The sequence below is a fragment of the Anolis sagrei genome, chromosome 1 (assembly GCF_037176765.1).
Source record: "Anolis sagrei isolate rAnoSag1 chromosome 1, rAnoSag1.mat, whole genome shotgun sequence".
Taxonomy (NCBI): Eukaryota; Metazoa; Chordata; class Lepidosauria; order Squamata; family Dactyloidae; genus Anolis; species Anolis sagrei.
The window spans coordinates 252,028,360-252,048,921 of record NC_090021.1 but is presented as its reverse complement, the minus strand read 5'-3'; the positions used below and the strand labels follow the sequence as shown (position 1 = coordinate 252,048,921).

At 41.8% G+C, this 20,562-nt stretch overlaps 1 protein-coding gene across 2 annotated transcripts in view; it reads right to left on the bottom strand.

Annotated features, from left to right (window-relative positions):
- Positions 1-16,712, bottom strand: part of IPO7 (importin 7) — a 50,795-nt gene extending 34,083 nt beyond the window's left edge. The window contains exon 1 of one of the 2 annotated variants that reach the window (XM_060767093.2): positions 16,414-16,712. In XM_060767093.2, coding sequence (XP_060623076.1) covers positions 16,414-16,497 — 84 coding nt within the window. In that variant the 5' untranslated portion in view covers positions 16,498-16,712. The remainder of the gene's footprint in view (positions 1-16,413) is intronic. The other variant, XM_060767090.2, reaches the window with a different exon arrangement.
- Positions 16,713-20,562: the final 3,850 nt, after the last annotated feature.

Sequence of the window (20,562 nt, the reverse complement as noted above, 5' to 3'; positions counted from 1 at the left end):
GGCTTTCATGGCTGGAATCACTGGGTTGCTGTGAGTTTTCCATGCTGTATGACCATGTTCCAGAAGCATTCTTTCCTGATGTTTTGCCCACATCTATGGTGGTATCCTCAGAGGTTGTGATGTCTTTTGGAAACTAGGCAAGTGAGGTTTGTATATCTGTAGAATGTTTAGGGTGGGAGAAAGAACTCTTGTCTCTTCGAGGCAGGTGTGAATGTTGTAATTGGCCATCTTGATTAGCATTTAATGGCCTTGCAGCTTCAAAGCTTAGCTGCTTCCTGCCTGGGAAATCCTTTGTTGGAGGTGTTAGCTAACCCTGATTTTTCCTGTCTGGAATTCAGTAAATAAAGACCAACACTAAAAAAAAAACAGGAGAACCAGAAATGTCAGGAGAGAATGCTTCTGGAACATGGCCATACAGTCCAGAAACCTCACAGCAACCTAACGGTTGAAATTATTTAATTTTTCAAAGTGAGAGCAATTATTGGTCTGCTATGACTTCTAGAGGTATGGGAATTCATTTTGAGTTTTGGGCCACTGCCTGCAGAGAAAAGGTCTCTCCTGGAGCCAAAATGGCCCATGGTGAGCAAAACAAATGGCCAAAATTGCAGTCTTGGGGGGGGGGGTCAATTGTGAGGTGCCACTCTCCAAGACCTTAGAGCCAATGTAACCCTCTAACACTGAGAGCATCTTAATTATTAAAAGCTGCTCTCCAAATTTTTGGTTTAGCAGATAAACATAGTTATGTACAGCTTTGCATGATCTACTGTGACATCAAACACATTTTTCTAAAATGAAATGATTGTCCCATTATAACTCATAGTATTTTTCCTTTATCCAAAGACAAAGCAGAATCATCTTAGAAGGTTACAACACATTCAAGTTGTTTGCACATAACACACTACTCAGTGCTGATAAAAAGGAGGAAGGGGGAAGGAAGTACAGTAACTGTGGCAACACCTTCAAGGCTTTAATTTTCACATAACTTTTTGGATATAAACTCACTGCTTCAGATGCAGTACAATGTGAAAATAAATGCTCAGGTATAAAACATTAACACAGTTGATAGAGCACAATGGAATACAATAGAATAGTGTCTCAATGGTGATTCACTTTTAATTCTCTGCCAGTAAAAGTGGCCTCGAGGCAGCAAGCATGGCGTAAAAGGAAAGCTATTCAAAAGAACCATATGACAGCGGAACAATCTAATCTTGGTTCAGATATGCTACCCAAAAAGATATGATGTCATTGATATATTTGACGGTTAGTCTTAAGAAAATATAGTTAAGGCACGGGACCCTCTGGCAGAGGTTGACCATAGAGTTGCACTGGAAGACTTAGAGATTCCTAGAGGGAACATTTTAATCAAATCAACAAAAGCCAAATGTGGAGGGCCAAACTATAGTTAGCATCAGGCTTTGTTTCCTTTTCTTAATCTAACCAAACACATTCAATCTAATCTAACCAAAAAACCTTTTGTCTAAATTTAAGAGCTGTTTAAAATTATTTTTTAATTACAGTAAATGAGATAAAAAGATTGGATTTTTAAAATTAAAATCCATTTCAATAATTTCTTAGTAACAAAGGACCTAGATCAAAGATGTCATCATGAATATGCATGTATTCAACTTCTATATATACTCTGTGAAAGTCTGCAGTGGTTTATATGCAAATACAGAGAAGGTGAAAGAACAGAATTTGTGGAGAAGGTATATATCTGAACTAAGGAGAGGAGTATGGGTATATTATCACCATCTATTTATTTATATATATAGTGTTATTGCTTTATAAGCAAAAAAGAACAAAACAGTTCCCTGCCCTCAGGCTTACAATCAAATCAAGACACGACATACAAGGAAAAGGGCATGGTAGTGTGGGAAGAAATTAACATCTGCAGATATTGCCTCACTCTCTTCTCCTTTCAAGGCCAGGGCCCCTCCTTTGTTTCTGGGCCAAAGTATGGTGGAACTGTGCCTCCTTCTCTCCCTGCCACCTGAGGCCGATTTGGAGAGAAGTAAACTACAGCAAAGCACTTGATGAACTAACATGGACACAGAATATTATTTGAAAACATAGACCACTATAACATCTCTCGTGTCAGACTACACAGAGAAACCATTTATATCCACAAGCATGTAGACAATTTCAACAAAAAGGAGGAAAATATGGAAATAAACAAAATCTGATTACTAGTATTAAATAAACACCAAAATCAAGACAGTAAATAAAGAATACCACTCAGAAAAAGGAGAACTCCAGACAGCAAACAATCAAGTGCCAGTTAACACCACCTAAACAGAGGATGCCTCCAGGCAACAAAGGTCAGCTTACCCTCACTGATTGACTTTGCAGTGTCATGGTTACTCAGTGCTATTTCAGCTTGCTAATTGAAACATGCATGCTTTAATAGACAAGGGTTCTTTCTCCCACCCTGGGCATTCCACACACACTCCACTTTATAGGAAAAAAAGGGAAATGCTAAAAAATGCTCAAATTTCCGTACAGTGGCCCTTATTTCACATGCCAGTAAGATAATGCTCAAGATCCTGCAAGGTAGACTCCAGCAATACATGGAGAGAGAGTTGCCAGAGGTACAAGCTGGATTTAGAAAAGGCAGAGGAACAAGAGGCCAAAGTGCCAATATCTGCCGAATAGAGGAAGGCAGGGAGTTTCAAAAAAACATCTATTTCTGTTTTATTGACTATTCTAAAGTCTTTGACCGTATGGATCATAATAAACTGTGGCAACTTCTTGGTGGTATGGGGATACCAAGTCACCTTGTTTGTCTCCTGAGGAATCTGCATAACGACCAAGTAGCAATAGTAAGAACAGACAATGGAACAACAGGCTGGTTCAAGATTGGGAAAGGAGAACGGCAGGGCTGTATACTCTCACCCGGCCTATTCAACATGTATGCAGAACACATCATGCGACGTGTGGGGCTTGATGAATCCAAAGTTGGGGTTAAAATTGCTGGATGAAACGTTTTAACAACCTTAGATATGCAGAAGATACCACTTCAATGGCTGAAAGCATCAAAGCAAGGAGGTGCTGAGGAGCTTTATAACCAAGATGAAAGAAGAAAGTGCAAAAAGTGGGTTGCAGTTAAACATAAAAAACAACAGGATTATGGCAACCAGACGGAGTGATAACTAGCAAATGGAGGGAGAAAACATGGAGGCAGTGACAGACTTTGTATTTCTAGGCGCAAAGATTACTTCAGATGCAGACTGCATAAGGGAAATCAGAAGACGTTTATTTCTTGGGAGGAGAGCCATAGTGATAAAATAGTGAAGAGTAGAGACATCACATTGGCAACAAAGATCCGCATAGTTAAAGCAATTGTATTCCCCGTAGTAACCTCTAGATGTGAGAGCTGGACCATAAGGAAGGCTGAGCGAAAGAAGATGGACACTTTTAACTGGGTGTTGGAGGAAAATGCTGAGTGCCATTGAACCACAAGAAGATCAAACCAGTCCATACTCCAGGCAATAATGCCTAGCTCCTCACTGGAGGGAAGGATATTAGAGGCAACAATGAAGTACTTTGGCCACATAATGAGAAGACAGGAAAGCTTGGAGACGATTATGATGCTGGGGAAAAAGGAAGGAAAAAGGAAGAAGGGCCGACCAAGGGCAAGATAGATAGATGTTATCCTTGAAGTGACTGGCTTGACCTTGAAGATGCTGGGGGTGTCAACAGTCGACAGGGAGCTCTAGCGTGAGCTGGTCCATGAGGTCACAAAGAGTCGAAAGCGAATGAACGAATAAACAACACACTCCACTTGCTTCATTGCCAACAGACCCTGCTGCCAGCCACAGATGCAAGCAAAATGTCAGGGGAGAATGCTACTGAATCATGGCCATACAGCTTGAAAAAACTCACAGCAAACCAGTGATTCCAGCCATGAAAGCCTTCAACAATACAATGCTATAATTGTGCTTGTGAAAACTTCAAGGTCCATTCTAAAAGAAAAACATCAGGAACAGAGAGGAATGAATGTCGACCCATTCTTTTTAATCTCCCTCCAAATATTCAATTGAATAAATTTTCAATATATTCTACTTATCATTAACTTAAACACCCTAAACCAGTGTTTCTCAACATGGGGGTTGATACCCCTGGGGGCCCGCAAGGCGGTGTCAGAGGGGTCGCCAAAGACCATAAGAAAACACAGTATTTTCTGTTGGTCATGGAGGTTCTGTGGTGGGGTACAGAATGATTTTTGATTGTAGATGAATTTCCTATTTTATATAATGAGGCACCACTGTATTCCTCAGTTAAGCTTTTCCTATCTCATCTGCCTGGCTTACTTCTCTCTTTTTGGGGGTGGGGAAGTAGTAGTTGAGTGTCCCTTGCATACAGATGACAATGCATTCAAAATCCACAAATGACCTCATTTAGCACTTTCAGGTAAATAGCACTGGAGGATTAGATTAAATCCTGCCACAGAGTAAAATAGCCTTTCCACACTACAAAGCACTCCAGGCCACACCTAACGTCCCAAAAGGATACCACAGCTGCAGGTTGCATGCACAGGGGTTGCTAAATGTTTTACATCACCTGTATATATGTGTGTGTGTATATACGTATACATATGGGGGGGGGGGGCTGTTGTTCTTATTCAACTAGCTTTTTTTCTATGACTTATCGGCAGTACACAAATAAAAGGAAACAGATATTTTTCAAGAGCTATGCAAACGTATTAACACAGTTGCTTTCACCTTTATACCAGAAAAGATACATAATTTTGTGAGCAACTAAAAGTATTTTACAGCAACATATTTATGGTACTTCATCTCAGGATGAACTATTGCCAGACATAAACATAAAATACATTAATGCATGACAAAATGTCATCAAGAGTTTAATTTTAGAGCCAACATTTTCAATTCTTAAAGTAATGCTGAAGTTATATGTTGACCTGTTTTCCTCAAGTTGTACGAAACAGCTACTTCACCTTTGGCTGTGACAGTTTTAGGCTAAATGCAATAAATACATATTATAACTTTCAGGGGGAAAATTAAACCTATGAATTTCAGTAATAGAGTATTTCAAAACATGTAACATCATTTGGTAGAATGTACCAACAGGTGCCCCAGTGGTGCAATGGGTTAAACCATGCGTTAATACAAACAAAAATGAAATGTTTTACTTACTAATAATTGGAACACTCAACAGGAAACAGATTGTCTACTGTGGTGCATAGCATGTGTCAAAACAACGCTTCTGAACAAAGATATCCTTGTAGTATTATACTTATACATCTTTGCAAATAATAACTAGAATTCAACTCGAAGGACAACAAGAAAAAAGCCAATCTAACTATACTAGTGAGAAAATTCCAAAGCATGGAAACAGTCACCAAGAATGTCTTCTCCTATCTGCCTATCATACGTATCTATGAAGTTGTTGGGATTCTAAGAGGGGCTTCCCCAAATGTCTCAAAATCCCAGGGAGGTTCAGGGGGAAAAGATGGTCCTTCAAATAAATGTATGTCTTTATAGGACATAATCGGCATTTTTAATTGTGGCTGGAAACAAACTGGTAGACAGCAGGGCTGTTGTCTCTAGGAGTGGTGTGCATCCTGTAAGTAGCCCTGGGCAATAGCCTTACAGCAGGTATTTCGAACACTCTAAACACCTGCGTGATTTTAATAAATGTCTTAATAATTAAGGTTTTAATTAATTACTTTAATTGTAAGTATTATTTATCATTTGTCTGTTGGCAGCGAATGGATGGCTGTTGTGAAGCTTCCCTGAGCACCCCCCCCCCCGCCCCACCCCGTGGGGGTGAGGACAGGGCACAAATATGCGAAATAAATAATTAATAATATAAATTAAAGGGAAGGTCCACACTGAATGTATTGTGATAGTCCAAACTGGCCATACTAAAAAATGTATCATCATGATCTGAAAAGAAACTCCCATAAACTGGCACAGCTAACACACAAGTTTTAACTATGCAAAAATACGTCAGAAACCTGAATTTTTGAGCTGAATCCAGGAGTACATCCAGTGTGGGAACCTTGGAATGTAGCTCCAGCCAACACAGGTGAAATCTCTACTCCCCATCTCCCATTTGATCGACCAGGTGTATGGATTAAGCTTCAATTTGTCTTCACCCACTCCATTACTAATGACACACATTGGTTGAGAATCAAAACAGCTTCTTTGAAATGAACCAGAAAGAAATAGCAGTCAGATGCCATCGTCATACAAAAAGGACCAGACCACAAAGCTCTGGACAACATCTTCTAGCGATTTCAGGTATACAGTGAGTCCCTGTTATCTGCTGGGGCTTGATTTCAAGATGCTTCCAATTTTACTAAGTCTTCCTATTTAAACAGACAAAATTTGTTAGCATTATCAGTGTGCGGCCTATGACTTTTAACAAAGTAGAGCAAAACAAACATTATATGCCTAAATGTTTAAGTGGAATGGCTTACGGCTATATGAAATACTTCACACTAATCAACTCTTCTTTAAAGTGAAAGTTTTGTGTAGTCTGGAGATTCTCAGTTATGGAGAACACAGTCTCCAAATAACCATTTATAGCAGGGGTGAGACTCAAACAGACTTTCAGATGTTATCTTGAAGCTACTCCTAGAAATCCTAGCAAGCACAGCTAAGTGTGAATTATAGTGAAAGTTGCCATCCAGCAACAAGGCAGCTGTTCATATTACAAGGGTTCCCTGAACAATTTTAGGGTTTGAGATTTATCAGCTGTATATTTAAGTATGTATCCACTGCATCTACATCCAACACTTCAGCTGAGGAGCAGAAAACTGCACACATTATTCACAGGACACTATGACACAGAGGTCAAGCAGAGATGGGTGACCTTAAGTTGGGTACTAATGAGAATGCCCTCAACATGTACGCTGCTAAGAAATATATGCTTAACTGAAACATGACCAGTGCTGCACTGAATCCTGATTACAACAATCATCTTCTGTAAGCAGATGTTGGACAGTTGTTAAATGGATTGTAATTTTGCTTTGCCCAAGCTGCACATTATGGCCGATGTGCTTAAGACACAAAGAGGCAAGTGCTGGTCCAAAAGCCAGAACCACCCTGCAAAGGCTAATGTTCTGCTCTTCCTCAACATAACCCCACAAGCTTCTTTGAAGGCACTCTATTATAACTGGTGACTACCTTATAACCTCTTGAAGTCAGATCCCAGCACATCCTTGTTCCAATCAATTTAACCTTTCTGAAGAGTTGATATTTGGGTAATTCTGAAAGTATTCAGAAAGCATTAGAGGCACTGAGATTTTGGAGGAACATGGAAGCATCAGAACTGCTCATTAAGCAAAGAAGATCAGAGGCATCCGATCTCTATCAACTGCAATCCTTCATCCTCCTGCGCCAATAGCTATGTGGTGTCCTGGTTACTCAGAAAGTTAAGCAAAAAGAAAATCAACATAGGAAAAATATTGTAATCAAAATAATTGTGCGGATCAGTAGGATTCTAGTGGTGGAAAGGAAGGATGGGTGCATCTACACTGTAGTATTAATGCAGTTTGACTCCACTTTAACTACAATGGCTCAGTGCTATGGAATCATGGGAGTTGGACAAGGTCTTTAGCTCTCTCTACCAAAGAGTGTTTAGTTATATCAAACAACTTGCATTCAGTAATGAAAAAAACCTGGCTTAGGAAGAACCATTTTCTATGCTGATATAATTCTGATTTTAAAAAGATTTTTGACATTTAAATACATATTTTCAAGAGATAGGAAGACCTGACAAGTTTTAGTGTGGAGGAGATAAAAAGCCATCATTATTATGGCAGAAGGACAAAGGATCAGGTGTTTCTGAGAATTGCTACTGCCTCTTCTTCACAAGATGTCTGCAGACTAAAACATCTCCAGATATTAAGACCACTTTCAGAATATCTCGCCACTGGCCATACTGACTAAATGACATATGGTGTTTTTCTGCATGTGAAAGAAACACATGTATTTGCCTCCTTTATGGAGAAGCGGCTGCAATAACAAAAAATAAAGCAAGGAAAACATCACAATAAAAAGTATAAAGAAACCGTTTTGTGACAGCAAGGTTAATGAAAAGATAGGGAAGCACAACAAATCAAAAAGGACAATAGCTGTGTTCTACAATGCATTTATAACAAAAAACAGTCCTACAAGTGGACATAAAAAGAGACCCTCAAAACATGTGTAATTTATATGGATTAAACCTCTACTTGAGATTCAGGTCTATATAAAAAAGAAGAAAAGGGCCACTTTGGCTACTCTGGGAAGAAAGTTTCCAAGTCCTGTCTTGTTTCCAAACCAGCTGTTACTGCGAAAATGGCAGGAATTAGATATGGGCCTCTCTTGAAGATCCCAGGGGCCTGGCCAGACTCATAGCAATGAGGCCCATCAGATAGCTTGGGTGTAAGCCACAAAGGGCTTTATAGGTCATGACCAGTAGTCTGAATTGGTCTGCAATGAAAAGAGCAGCCTATGGAATTCCCCTGTAGAATAGGTCCTGTAAGCATTCCTAATAAACACTCTGGCTATAGTTCTATGCACTAACTCAAAGTTGCAGAACAGTCCTCAAAGGCAGACTTACATAGAACATGTTAGTAAAACATGTATCACTATGGTCAAATCAGTGTCTCCGGGAATGGATGCAACTGATGCACTAGTTTTAGCGAAGCAAAATCACCCCTGGCTACCAGATAACAGAGTTCCTAGATTCAAGGCAGAGTACAGAGATACACCTAAACTGGAAACCTTCAAGTGCCTTTTGACCAACCACCATCTTATCTGAATAAATCATCACCATGCTTGCCTTCATTCAATCTCTTATTGATTCAAGACACTGGTTTGGAGTCAATAGTTTTCTTGCAATTCAGTAGAAAGGACAAAGCTGGATGTCATTAGCAAACTGGTGGCACCAAACACCAGTTCCCTGGACTTCTCATTATGGTTTCAGTCAAGAAATTCATTAAGAAGGTATTTAAGGAGGACTTTTTCAACAGAAGCTTTACAACTGCTGGAACTCTGCTTTATTGTACGGAGACACTGATTATATCTTAACTCAATCAGCCAGTTTCTCCAACCCACCAGTTTAATGAGCCAAGAACATAAAGGATCTAGTATACATGTGGTTGTTCTAACTTTTACAAGGAACTTGTCCACCTCTCTACAAACAGAAAATATTCATTATTATTGGCCAAAACTGGGAGAATTTTTCATCCATTGGAACTGTATTAGTTACACCATTCAGGCTAGAGTAGTTCTGAATGATCTAATATGCAAAGTGCCAGGCAGATCATTCACAGTGAGATTTTGAATAGTCTCTACTTGAGAATCATTCAAATTGGTTGTTGGATGGTTCCCTGCAGATGTAATTGTGGCAGATAGATATCACAATTTGCTGCCCATGCTGGCATGAAATTTGCCATTTAAACAGACCCTACCCTGAGGATCAGCAAAGTGTAACCATGGGGCTGCATACAACATCTCAAGGATGTTTTTGTGTCTCTTGGTATCTTCAGAACCCCAACCTTTTTCTGGCCAAAAATGTGCGACTTACTTCTGGAAGCTGTCACATATAACAACTAAGCTTTTTAAAAAGTGGCTAGATCTCTCCGTACCATTCAATGTTCAATATAAATACACAGTATTTATTGTTGAAAACCAGTCATAAAGTTCCAGTCACTTTGGGCTTTTGGTATTTTATTGTTCAACAGTCCATACAAGACCTAAAAGGTCCCCACTGGCACCCTGCTGCCGTTGCTTATGAATCAGATTTGTTCTAAGACATCTGCCAATAATGTTCTAGCCTCTGCCTTGCTCATTTCATCGCCATCAAGTACCCTAGAATATAAGGGGTTGGTTTAGCTCTACTCCATGAAAGAGAAGCTCAAGAGCTGTCCCCTCCATTGTCCAGCTATCCCTGAGGTTCAGCAGAGCTTCAAACGAATCACCTGCCAATGTAAGTAATGTTGAACTTTCAGAATATAATATAGTACACTGTCACTCTGTAATATTCCATCCTTGCTCATAGATACGACAAGAACAAAATAAGATCAGTTAAAACTGCTAACACTTTCTATGCTTAACTTTAATAGTGCTATTGTGGAGCTCAGGGTGGAGGGAGGCAGTCAATGCACTAGGATTTCACAACTTCATCACAAAATGTCTGAGGAAACAAAGGACTGAATAAAAGTTTAAGCTCTACTGTACCACTTTCCAGTTTCAGACATCATTACTTCATCACATTAATCAAGTTGTATTTAGATCTGGAATTCCTGTCCCTCCTCAATCTCAGGTCACTTTCTGCTTCATTGCATGTGCCATAGCACTTTCTTTTAGTAATGCTTTACCTTAAATGTCTTCTGCCCCACTTTATCTCTGGCTGCCTGCACAGGCCCAGTTAGCTTCTACCTTGCAGTTCTGCTTCTTTCCTTCATCCACCTCTACCACAAATAATTTTCTACCCTGTGTGCTGTGTCCTTCTAACTCTTTAGTCCACAACTCATTCCTGTCTTAGCATTTTATTTGACTTTAACCAGTCTGGCTCTCTTTCTTTACTGGTTTCCTAGACCGCTACAGTCCTGGGTTCTCTTCATATATCCTCTTCCTCTTGCCATGATCTTTTCCAGATCTCACAGATACCAAGAATTAATCATTTGCAAGCACATGGGGAGCGGGGGAGAGCTAAAAGCATGTAAAAAGGGTAACAAATTTCAAATCTAATTACCTTGTAAGTTGTATCATGGACCACAATATCTTCTGGATATTTAAACAAGATGCCATACAGAGCATAGTTTACTTATGTGATTAGGAATACTGAGGATTGCCAACTGGCTCTAAAACTTAATCATAAACTGGGGGCGGGGGGGGGGGGGGGCTGGAGAAAAATCCAACCATGATTCCTTCCTTTCTGCCTCTCTACACAATTATAAGGTGTTCTAAACTCCAACTATATTTGCACAGAAGGGAAACCATTTCTGATCATACCATCATTTAGCGCAGACTGAATGAAAAGTGAGTTCTGAGTCTTTATTTTTCACAGATCTGACTCACTTCAACTACCAATTTAGTGCTTAAACTGTTAAACCAATTTGAGGTTAATGTCAAGTGGATATTATTCCTTTGTGCAACATTATCAACTCATCTATAGTTTTCCTTACTGCTTGAAATTAGATCAGTCACTACCTAGTTCCATTAGTTAGTGTATATTGTATCTTGTATAAATAGCCTGAAAACACTCAAATAAAGCACTGGGAGATGTATACAATAATATCTGCAAAGGTTAGTGTGCTATAATACAACATTACCATAGCAGATAAACTGCAGATTCTTTAAAAATACAAGGACAAGTACCACAGACCACCTATGACTGACTAATGTATCATAACTTTAAAAGCAAACTATAATCATAACTATACCAAAAAGAGAAGAGGTTTAACACAATCGGGGTCATACAGACCTATTTGTCTATGCCATCAGGATTACAAAATATTTACAAAAATGGCAAAAAGATTGGAAACAATAATGCCAAAATAATTAAAGAACTTTAAAAGAAAACTAATTTACATTACAATACAGCTTTCAATATTTTAAAATCTTTATTTCAAAAGCATTATTAAAAGTCTTCAATTACCAGACTGCAACATATATTCAGTATACAAACAGCTCTGAGAAATCTAATATTTTCATATTACTGAAGAGCTTAGTTCACGAGATACATTTTTACTGTATAGACCTATTCCTTTCTAAATGAACAGGATACAGGCTAATAAGTATACATGAGATCATGTTTCATTGCATAAAAGGAAGTAGACCACATTACGGTTGCAACCCCTCCGCCTATTTAATGAACTTAGTGGGACCTTACCTATGAACAGACATGTATATGAATGTCTGTATTCAACTAGTATTGCTTCTGATGTAGCAATATCACTACACAATGTACTAAATTATAATATAATAAAACTTTATACCCCACCACCATCTCCACAAGGGGACTCAGGGCAGCTAACATGAGGCCAACCCCAACAATTATAACAAAGCAAAAATAATACATACAACAAATAATAACATCAAATAAAATGTAAAAAAAGCAAACTAATACAAAATAAACACAGGGTATGAAATAAAATAACAAAAAAATAAGCACAGTGGGCTGGGCCAATTGCAAAGGATAAAATTGTAAAATCCCTGGGTGAGGTGGATGAGTAGGGTAGTCTATCTGGTGGGAGATTCAGGTGGGACAAGCAATGGGTTTTGGCTACTTCATATGGCAAAAGAAACAAGCTATACCCTTACCTTTCAATGGACATATAATATCAAATTTATGCCATTATATGTATTGGCAGTCACACATAGCTCCTTTTTATATGACAAAATGACACTCTCACACACACGTGCGTCCTTTTATTTAAAAGTTAATAATTGCAGAATAAAAAATCACAAAGTACTGTGCATCACCGTTACATTCTTAAATTAGAAATCAAAATTATTGAACTTGCAACATGGGCTTTTACAAATTAAGCATACTGTATCACAACAAAGTATAGCTTTTTAAAACCTGCATACAAATTGGAAGCATTTTAAACATTTCAAAATATGAACAGGACCAGAAAAACTTTATCCAATTGACCTCCTCTGGGAGCCACAACACAATCACTATATTTTTCAGCACTGAGGCTGCATGAAAGCAGTTAGTAAATCCAAAGTCCTGTACAGATTTGCGAATTGGCATGTTCCTTTCATATCTCTACAGTGATGTCACTTCTCACACTTCCTGGGTTGCATTTTCACTTAGCCCAGTTCTTACTAAGCCATGTTGACTCACTTGGTGTCATCACTTTATCTTTCATCTCTAGAAACAGCAAACCTATAGATAACTTGTTTTACATACAAAGCATCACCATTTCTTCTCAACCATGTGTGCAGGCTGGGCCAAATTGTGGTACATCAAATTATCCAAAAAGCACAGAAGCCCTATATAGGGCAAGCTGTCAGAAGAGTAATGACACCCATCAGCCCACAGTTTGCAAACTCCATCTGTCCAATACTGCTGGTGTCACACCAGTCCACGTTTATTACGAGGCATAATTTAGCCATTCATATAAAAACATAAGGAGAAATGACCCAGTTACGGAATATTCTAAGCCCAATATGACCCTTGGTTTATGCAAATTTAGCACAGTTATGTATAAATGAACAGATCTTACAAGTCTATAACACTCCACAAAGCTTTTTTTTTTCACAATCTGGCCCACTCTTCAAAAAGTAACTCTCCCAAACAGTTTATAACCATCTGGAGCAACCTATAGAAATATACAGGTTTAACAAATAACCAAGAGAGCATATGGCGACAAATATGTATTTTAAGAAAGCTGTGGACAATATAAATTGAATTCGGCCACCCCCTTCAGTTTCAGACCACTTTCCTTTGACATCACAGCATTCAGGTTATATCTGCATGGTGCCTGCTTCAAGACTGTCGTTTCCAAGTAGGTGCACATCTTTCAGCAGTCTACCAACTAAGCTCTAAAAATTGGCATCTAGCCGGATGTGTCAGGAGCTATTGGTGCTCAAGAATATATCTTTGTTTTGTGGCTAATTTGGACTTTGAGAAGTGGTGTCGTTGACAATAGGTTTGTCTACATTAGTACTTCCCAACCATTGGTCCTTCAGTTGTTTTGGACTTTATTTCCCAGAAATCGCAGCCATTTTACCAGCTGTTAGGAATTGTGGGAGCCGAAGTCCAAAAAACCTGGAGGACCAAAGTTTGGGAGCCACTGGTCTGCCTGTAGAAGAATACAGTTTGACACTACTTTACCTGCTATGGCTCAATACTACAGAATCATAAGAGTTGTCGTTTCACAATTCTTCTCTGAAGAGTGATGGTGCTCACCAAACCACCACTCCCATTTTTATTTATTTTTTTGGTGTCAGGAGCAACTTGAGAAACTGTAAGTCACTTCTGGTGTGAGAGAATTGGCTATCTGCAAGGATGTTGCCCAAGGGATGCCAGGATGTTTTACCATCCTTATGGGAGGCTTCTCTCATGCCCCAGCATGAGAATCTGGAGCCGACAGACAGGAACTCACCCTGCTCCCTAGATTTGAACTGCCGACCTTTTGGCCAGCAGTCCTGACAGCACAAGGGTTTAACCCACTGCACCACTGGGGGCTCCACCACTCCCTGTTAGGGTTTCTGGGAGTTGAAGGCCAAAACATCTGGGGACACAAAGGTTGAGAACCACTGGTGTAGACCAAAACTTTTCCAAGTGTGTGTCTTAGTGTGTTAGCTCCAGTGTGCTGCACTAACAAGAAACGGCTATGTGAAATAAGCAATAAAACTTTTTTTAAAAAAAAAACCCGTAAGTACAAGGTTTTCATGAAACATGTTGTGTCCCCATACACTTCATTATTACAATTTTTGTATGTGCCCATATCTATTTTAAGGAATTGGGTTTTTTTTTTCATGTCAGAAGTGACTTGAGAAATTGCAAGTCACTTCTGGTATGAGAGAATTTGCTGTCTGTAAGGACGTTGCCCAGGGGACGCCCGGATGTTTTTTTGATGTTTTACCATCTTTATGGAAGCCTTCTCTCATGTTCCCACATGAAAACTGGAGTTCCCAGACGGGAGCTCACCCCACTCCCTAGATTTGAACCACCAACCTTTCGGTCAGCAGTCCTGCCAGCACAAGGGTTTAACCCATTGTGCTTCCGCGGCTCCTATATGGAACAACTAAATTGACTCTATTGGGAAAATTCTGTGAGGGCTTGCTATTGCCTTGCTCTGAGGCTGAGTGAGAGAGTGACTTGTTCATGTTTATCTGTTGGGCTGTTTAAATTTTGTTAGTATGGATGTATTGGTGTTGTATTCGGGCACTGCATGTTTGTCTTTTATGTTTGGAATCCGCCGAGTCCCTCCAGGGAGATCAAGTATCTTCCCCTATGAACCACCTTGGAGGTTAAGATTGTCTGGGGAGGCCCTGCTCTCGGTCCCACCTTCTTAACAAATGCGGTTGGTGGGGACAAGAGACAGCGCCTCCTCAGGGGTGACCCCTCAGTTGTGGAACTCCCTCCCTAGCAATAACAGGACAGCTTCCTCCCTCCTGGTGTTTAGAAAAAGAGTCAAAACCTGGCTCTGGGAGCAGGCATTTGAAAGATAGAGCACTACAGGAATGTTTAAATATGGAAAAGTGTATTTGACTTCGGAATGGTATTAGACTCTCTACGATGGATGATGTGATTTACTGAATGTATTTTAAACTATGCTTTTATGCTTAATTTTAACTTATACTTTTAACTGTTGTTTGTATGTTTTAAAGCACCATGGAGGTACGATCGTAAGCCGCCTTGAGTCCCTCTCAGGATAGAGAAAGGCAGGTATAAATAAGGTAAATAAATAATACAGTGGAATATAAATAAAGTATTTATGTAGCTTTTTTATGTACCCCACAAATGTACCTTTTCATTGCTATCTCATCCAGAGTTTTATCACTTTATGTCATGCATTTGGTCCGCCCACTGTGTTTTATTTTCCATTATGTTATTTGGTTCTGTTTATTTTACTTGATTGGTTTATTTATTTTATTGTGATATTATTTTGTTGTTTATATTTTATGTTGCTGTAATGTATTGCTGGGCTTGGCCTCAAGTAAGCCGCTCCGAGTCCCCTTTGGGGAGATGGTGGCGAGGTATAAATAAAGTTTATGATTATTATGATTGTTCAAAGTCACCCACTGGGGGATCCAAGGGATTGGCTTACCCACTGGCTTGCTAGTAAAACTGGGTGACTGTGTCGTGAAAGGATGCCTGTCTAAAAAGTGTGCCACCAACACGAAACGGTTAGAAAGCTCTGGTGTGGAAGCCAATCTGGAATTGACACCAGCTCCACCGGAACCAGACGGGAAGCGCTGCGTTGGGGAGTTTCTCTGGCGTGGCGGCGCTCCCAGTTTAAAGGGCAACGTGGGGCGGGCGGGCGGGCGCCCTCTTCTCCGGCGACGTGGTTCCAGAGGGGCATGCCCACCGGGTTCCAAAGTTCGTTAGCCGGGGCCCACCCCGGTCCCCCTGGGCCTGGCCTCCCTCCCTCCCTGGGGGGCCTTGGAAACCCCGCGCGCGGCCGCCCCTTTTGGCCCGTCGGGTCTTTCCCCCTCCCGGCGGCCCTCGTGCCCTTATAAGGGTTGATGCCTCTCACCCCGAAAGCCGTTTCGGAGAAGGGTCCGTGGGAGACTCCCCCCGGCCTGCGAGAGGCCTGGGGAACGGCGGGAAGGACGCCATGTGGCCCCGGAGGACAATGCTAAGGGAAGGAGGCCCGGCCGGCGCGGAGAGGCCTTGCCTTCCGCCTCCGCGCGCTGCCTGCTTGCCTGCTTTCTTTTCCGGGCCCCGCTCTCTGCCTCCCTGCCTCCCTCCCTCCGTGCTAGGCCTCTTTACCTCGTTGAGCTGCCTCTCGGCCGTCTCCCTCAGCGTGGAGTCCATGGTGCCCCGCAGGGCCTCGATGATGGTGTTGGGATCCATGGCGGCGGCGGCGGCGGGTGGGGGGCTAGACGGGGCGGCGGCGGGAGAGGAGAGCAGCGCGGGCGGGCCGGCCACTCGATGCGCACATGGAGCCCGCCGCTCTCCACAGCGCGAAAAGGAGGAGGAAGAGGGAGGAGGGGGAGGAGGAAGAGCAGAGCGCCAAGGCCCCGGATACAGACAGGGAGGCCCAGAGCGCGCGCGCGCCAGATCACCCGCCTCGCCTGCGCGCCAGGCACCACTTCCGCTCCACGCTTGAAGGAGGAGAGGAAGAAGGGCATCACGGGAAGTGTAGTCCGGCGCGGGAGGCGGCTGCTGCTGCCACCTCAGAGGACCCCTCGCCGCCAATCCACCCGGGGATCCTTCCGCTGCCATGGCCGCAAAACCATCGATAGGCCGCTGATTATCACTTTGTTAAGCGCTGAATCAAACGACATTTTCCGTCGTCCTTTTCTTTTTGGGTAATTTTTGACAGATTTTGTATTTCTAAGTGCAAAGACTACTGCAGATGCAGACTGCAGCCAGGAAATCACCTGTATTTTCAGGAAGGGAGAACTATATTTCCCCCTTCAGGTCAACATATTCCCCCCCCCCTTCTGAAGGGGTCAGAAGTAAAGCTATGGGAGATTGCAAAGGAGGGCACTGTCCTCCCAAATAAGAATTCTATCCCCAATGACCTTTTTTCAGCACTGCAGACAGTATGACATTGAAAACTGAGCCCAAGCGCAGCCGGGAGCCCCGCCTTCATATTGGTGTGAACCGCAGCGGAGAGTTCCGCAGTTCCTGGGAGCCAAGTTTATTTGTTTATTATTTATTAATGCGCTTGTATACCGCTAATATCTCAGCCTAAATCGGCGACTCATTGCGGTTTACAACAATTAAAAAACAGTATTCAGTTAAAAGCATAATACACATATACAGTACAAATTATTGGGCCACCAATAACAATCCTATGCACCTCATAACTGGAATCGTAATCCAAAATTCATCGTCCGTGTATAACCAATCCTTTAGTCATCAAAATTCATTGTAACGGATTAACCGAATGCTTGTTTGAACATCCATGTCTTCAATCTTTTCCGAAAAACCATCAGCGAGGGGGCTGATCATACCTCTATGGGGAGGGTGTTCCAAAGTTTGGGACCTACAGATGAAATTGGCCCCAACAGCCAGCTCAAAACCAGGAATGCCTGCAGCTTTCTTTTGCTTTCCCCTTCTCCTTACATTGTATCATTCCCCTAATAAAAGTACTTGAAACTTGCAACATTTTATCTTTCCGTTTGATACTTTTGTATCTTTCCTTGCCTCAGACTAACCCAACTTAGAAATAAACCTTTTTCCAGGCTCCGGAGAGCCGTGAGCCTGTGGGGAGGCGCCTCCGGCCGGACCCCAGATCTGCATTCGCCCAAACCGCGGATACGGAAACCGCCATTTTGGACCCCCGTATCCGCTAAAACAACAAAATGGCGGATTGACGTCGTTCCAATTTTGTATTTTTCTACTATTAATTCTAAAACTAACTGCCATCTCGCTTTCCTCATTTTGGACTCCTCCGCCCGGGAAATAATTGGGTTTGTTTAAAGTATTATATTTGACAGGAATCAGCTGTTTGTCAGATTTGCTGGTTTCTCCCAAGGCAGCCTGTTTCTCCTCAGCACCGCTCGCTCTCGCCTGGCCCCAGCAACCGGGGACCCACTGTGGTCACCCATGGGAGACCCCGGGAGGGCGGCCAGATGTGAGTCCCGGTCTCTGGCGGGAGAGACATAGTTCTCCAAAGGACGGACAATGGACACTATCACCATTTCACCCAGCGGTCATCCTTGGACCTTCTTTGCCTTCTCTTATTGACTTTCTGCCCTATGCTTCGGATTGTTTTGGCATATCCCTGGACACGAACTCTCTGGCAAGGCTTGCCCTGCAGTGCAAGCAGCCCCCGTTTCCGCGTACCTTCACGGAGGGACCATGAAATCCCCGATCATTTCATAATAAAGATCAGATGTTTTAATAAATTTGCCTGAGATAGGGTTTTGCTCTATGAAATATATGTAATGAAATGTCGTATGGAGTATGCTGTGTCCCCTTTTCCCGCCTTTCCTACTGACCCTTGCCCCATAAAAGATGTGACCTGAAGATTACTGTATTGCCTTGGGGAGAGGCTCCTTTGTTCTCCCCAAGCCCTCCTTGATTGACTCACTTGCATGGAACAATACTGTTGATCCCCAACCTTAGCCCTCGGAGCATGACCAGTGAGGGGAGGGGGTCAACAGAAACCCGGAAGAAAAGGACTGATTAAATCACACAAAGACCACGTTGATCCACCCTGTTGAGGTCCGTTGTCTTGCCAAATATTCTCTTCCTCAAAGCCATCAAAACCAGGAGAACCTTTTGTTTACAATCCCAGCTGGCCGGCCATAATCCCATCACTCCTCCATTGTGAGGACTCAGCCCGCCCCCTCGCTCCTGATTTGTCCATCTTCAGGAGCGAGAGAAACGTTCCAATTGGCTCTCCTGAGGCAGCGGGGCTTGCTGATTGGCCCAGAGGGGAGGCGGGCCGCCAAGCCCCCTCCCAGCTGTTTCACCGCCAGCCAATCAGCGCGAAGCCAGCTGGCAGAGGGCGGGCGGGAGTTTTGAAACTGTTTTCCTTTGTCTGTGTACTATAAAAATGCTTGGAAATTCTGTAAAATCATGCTTGTAGTGGAAAGATCCCTACACTTGCATCCGATTGGAGATTCCATCTGAACATTAGGAAGAACTTCCTGACTGTGAGAGCCGTTCAGCAGTGAAACTCTCTGCCCCGGAGTGTGGTGGAGGCTCCTTCTTTGGAAGATTTTAAGCAGAGGCTGGATGGCCATTTGTCAGGGGTGATTTGAATGCAATATTCCTGTTTCTTGGCAGGGGGTTGGACTGGATGGCCCATGAGGTCTCTTCCAACTCTATGATTCTATGATTGCAGCTGAATCGCAAAATAAACACTTCGGTCGCTGAACTTCTTCCGCCTTCGGTGAGATTATTTTATTTTAAATATTTTTAAATATTTTCAATTGGCTTCGACTGGCCTCACCAAGGTTCAAGGGCCCTTTTGAGCGGTCCTCGGGGGTCACCTTAGCTGGGGAAACCCCCCTCCAAAAGAGCTCGATATCAAAACCATTCACACCTAGAGCTCATGACTTCTGCATTCTCATTCCCTTGATAACTTTGCTCACCCCCAATCACACATTTAAGCACAAGCAACATCTCATAATTAAGGTGTACAGCAGACCCAAGTCGTTTCTCCATACAATGGCAGGTCCTCTGTGAGGATCCCGACATAAACGACATACGGATTTCAGGAGAAAGCATGGTTCATATACAAACAAACTTTTTGTATTTATGGAATCTATAACCTGTGAGTGTAAAGGTGTATATACAGGGCATTCCAAAATATGTATACATCCTTCAACAGCTATTATTATGTTTATGTTTTCTCTCCACAAAGGAGACTCAAAGCAGCTTACAGCAAAACCAAATGAAATACAATTTAAAACATTTAAATATACAAACATTAACATAGAATTAAATATTGTTGACGACTTTCATGGCCAGAATCACTGTGTTTCTGTGAGTTTTTCCGGCTGTATGGCCATGTTTCACCCACATCTATGGCAGACATCCTCATTGGTTGTGAGGTCTGTTGGAAACTAGGACAGTGAGGTTTATACCGTATATCTGTGGAATATAAGAGTTCTTCCTCACACCCTGGACATTCCACAAAATATAAACCTCACTTGCCTAGTTTCCAACAAGTGTGTATACGTTTTGGGACACTCTGTGTGTGTATCTATAGGGGAAAACACAAACGTTATAGATTTCATATATAAAAAATGTTTATGTGAATAAACAGTTTTTTCTCCTGATATTTTGCAACAGACAATTCTTAAGTATTTTCAAAAAATAATAAGCTACTATTTTACTGGGTTTCAGTCCTCACAAGAAAATGGGCTGGAGTTCATGATGTTTACATACATACAATAGATGTTGATCTATGACTGATGGAGATTATAGGACACCACTCATGGCATGGGATATCTT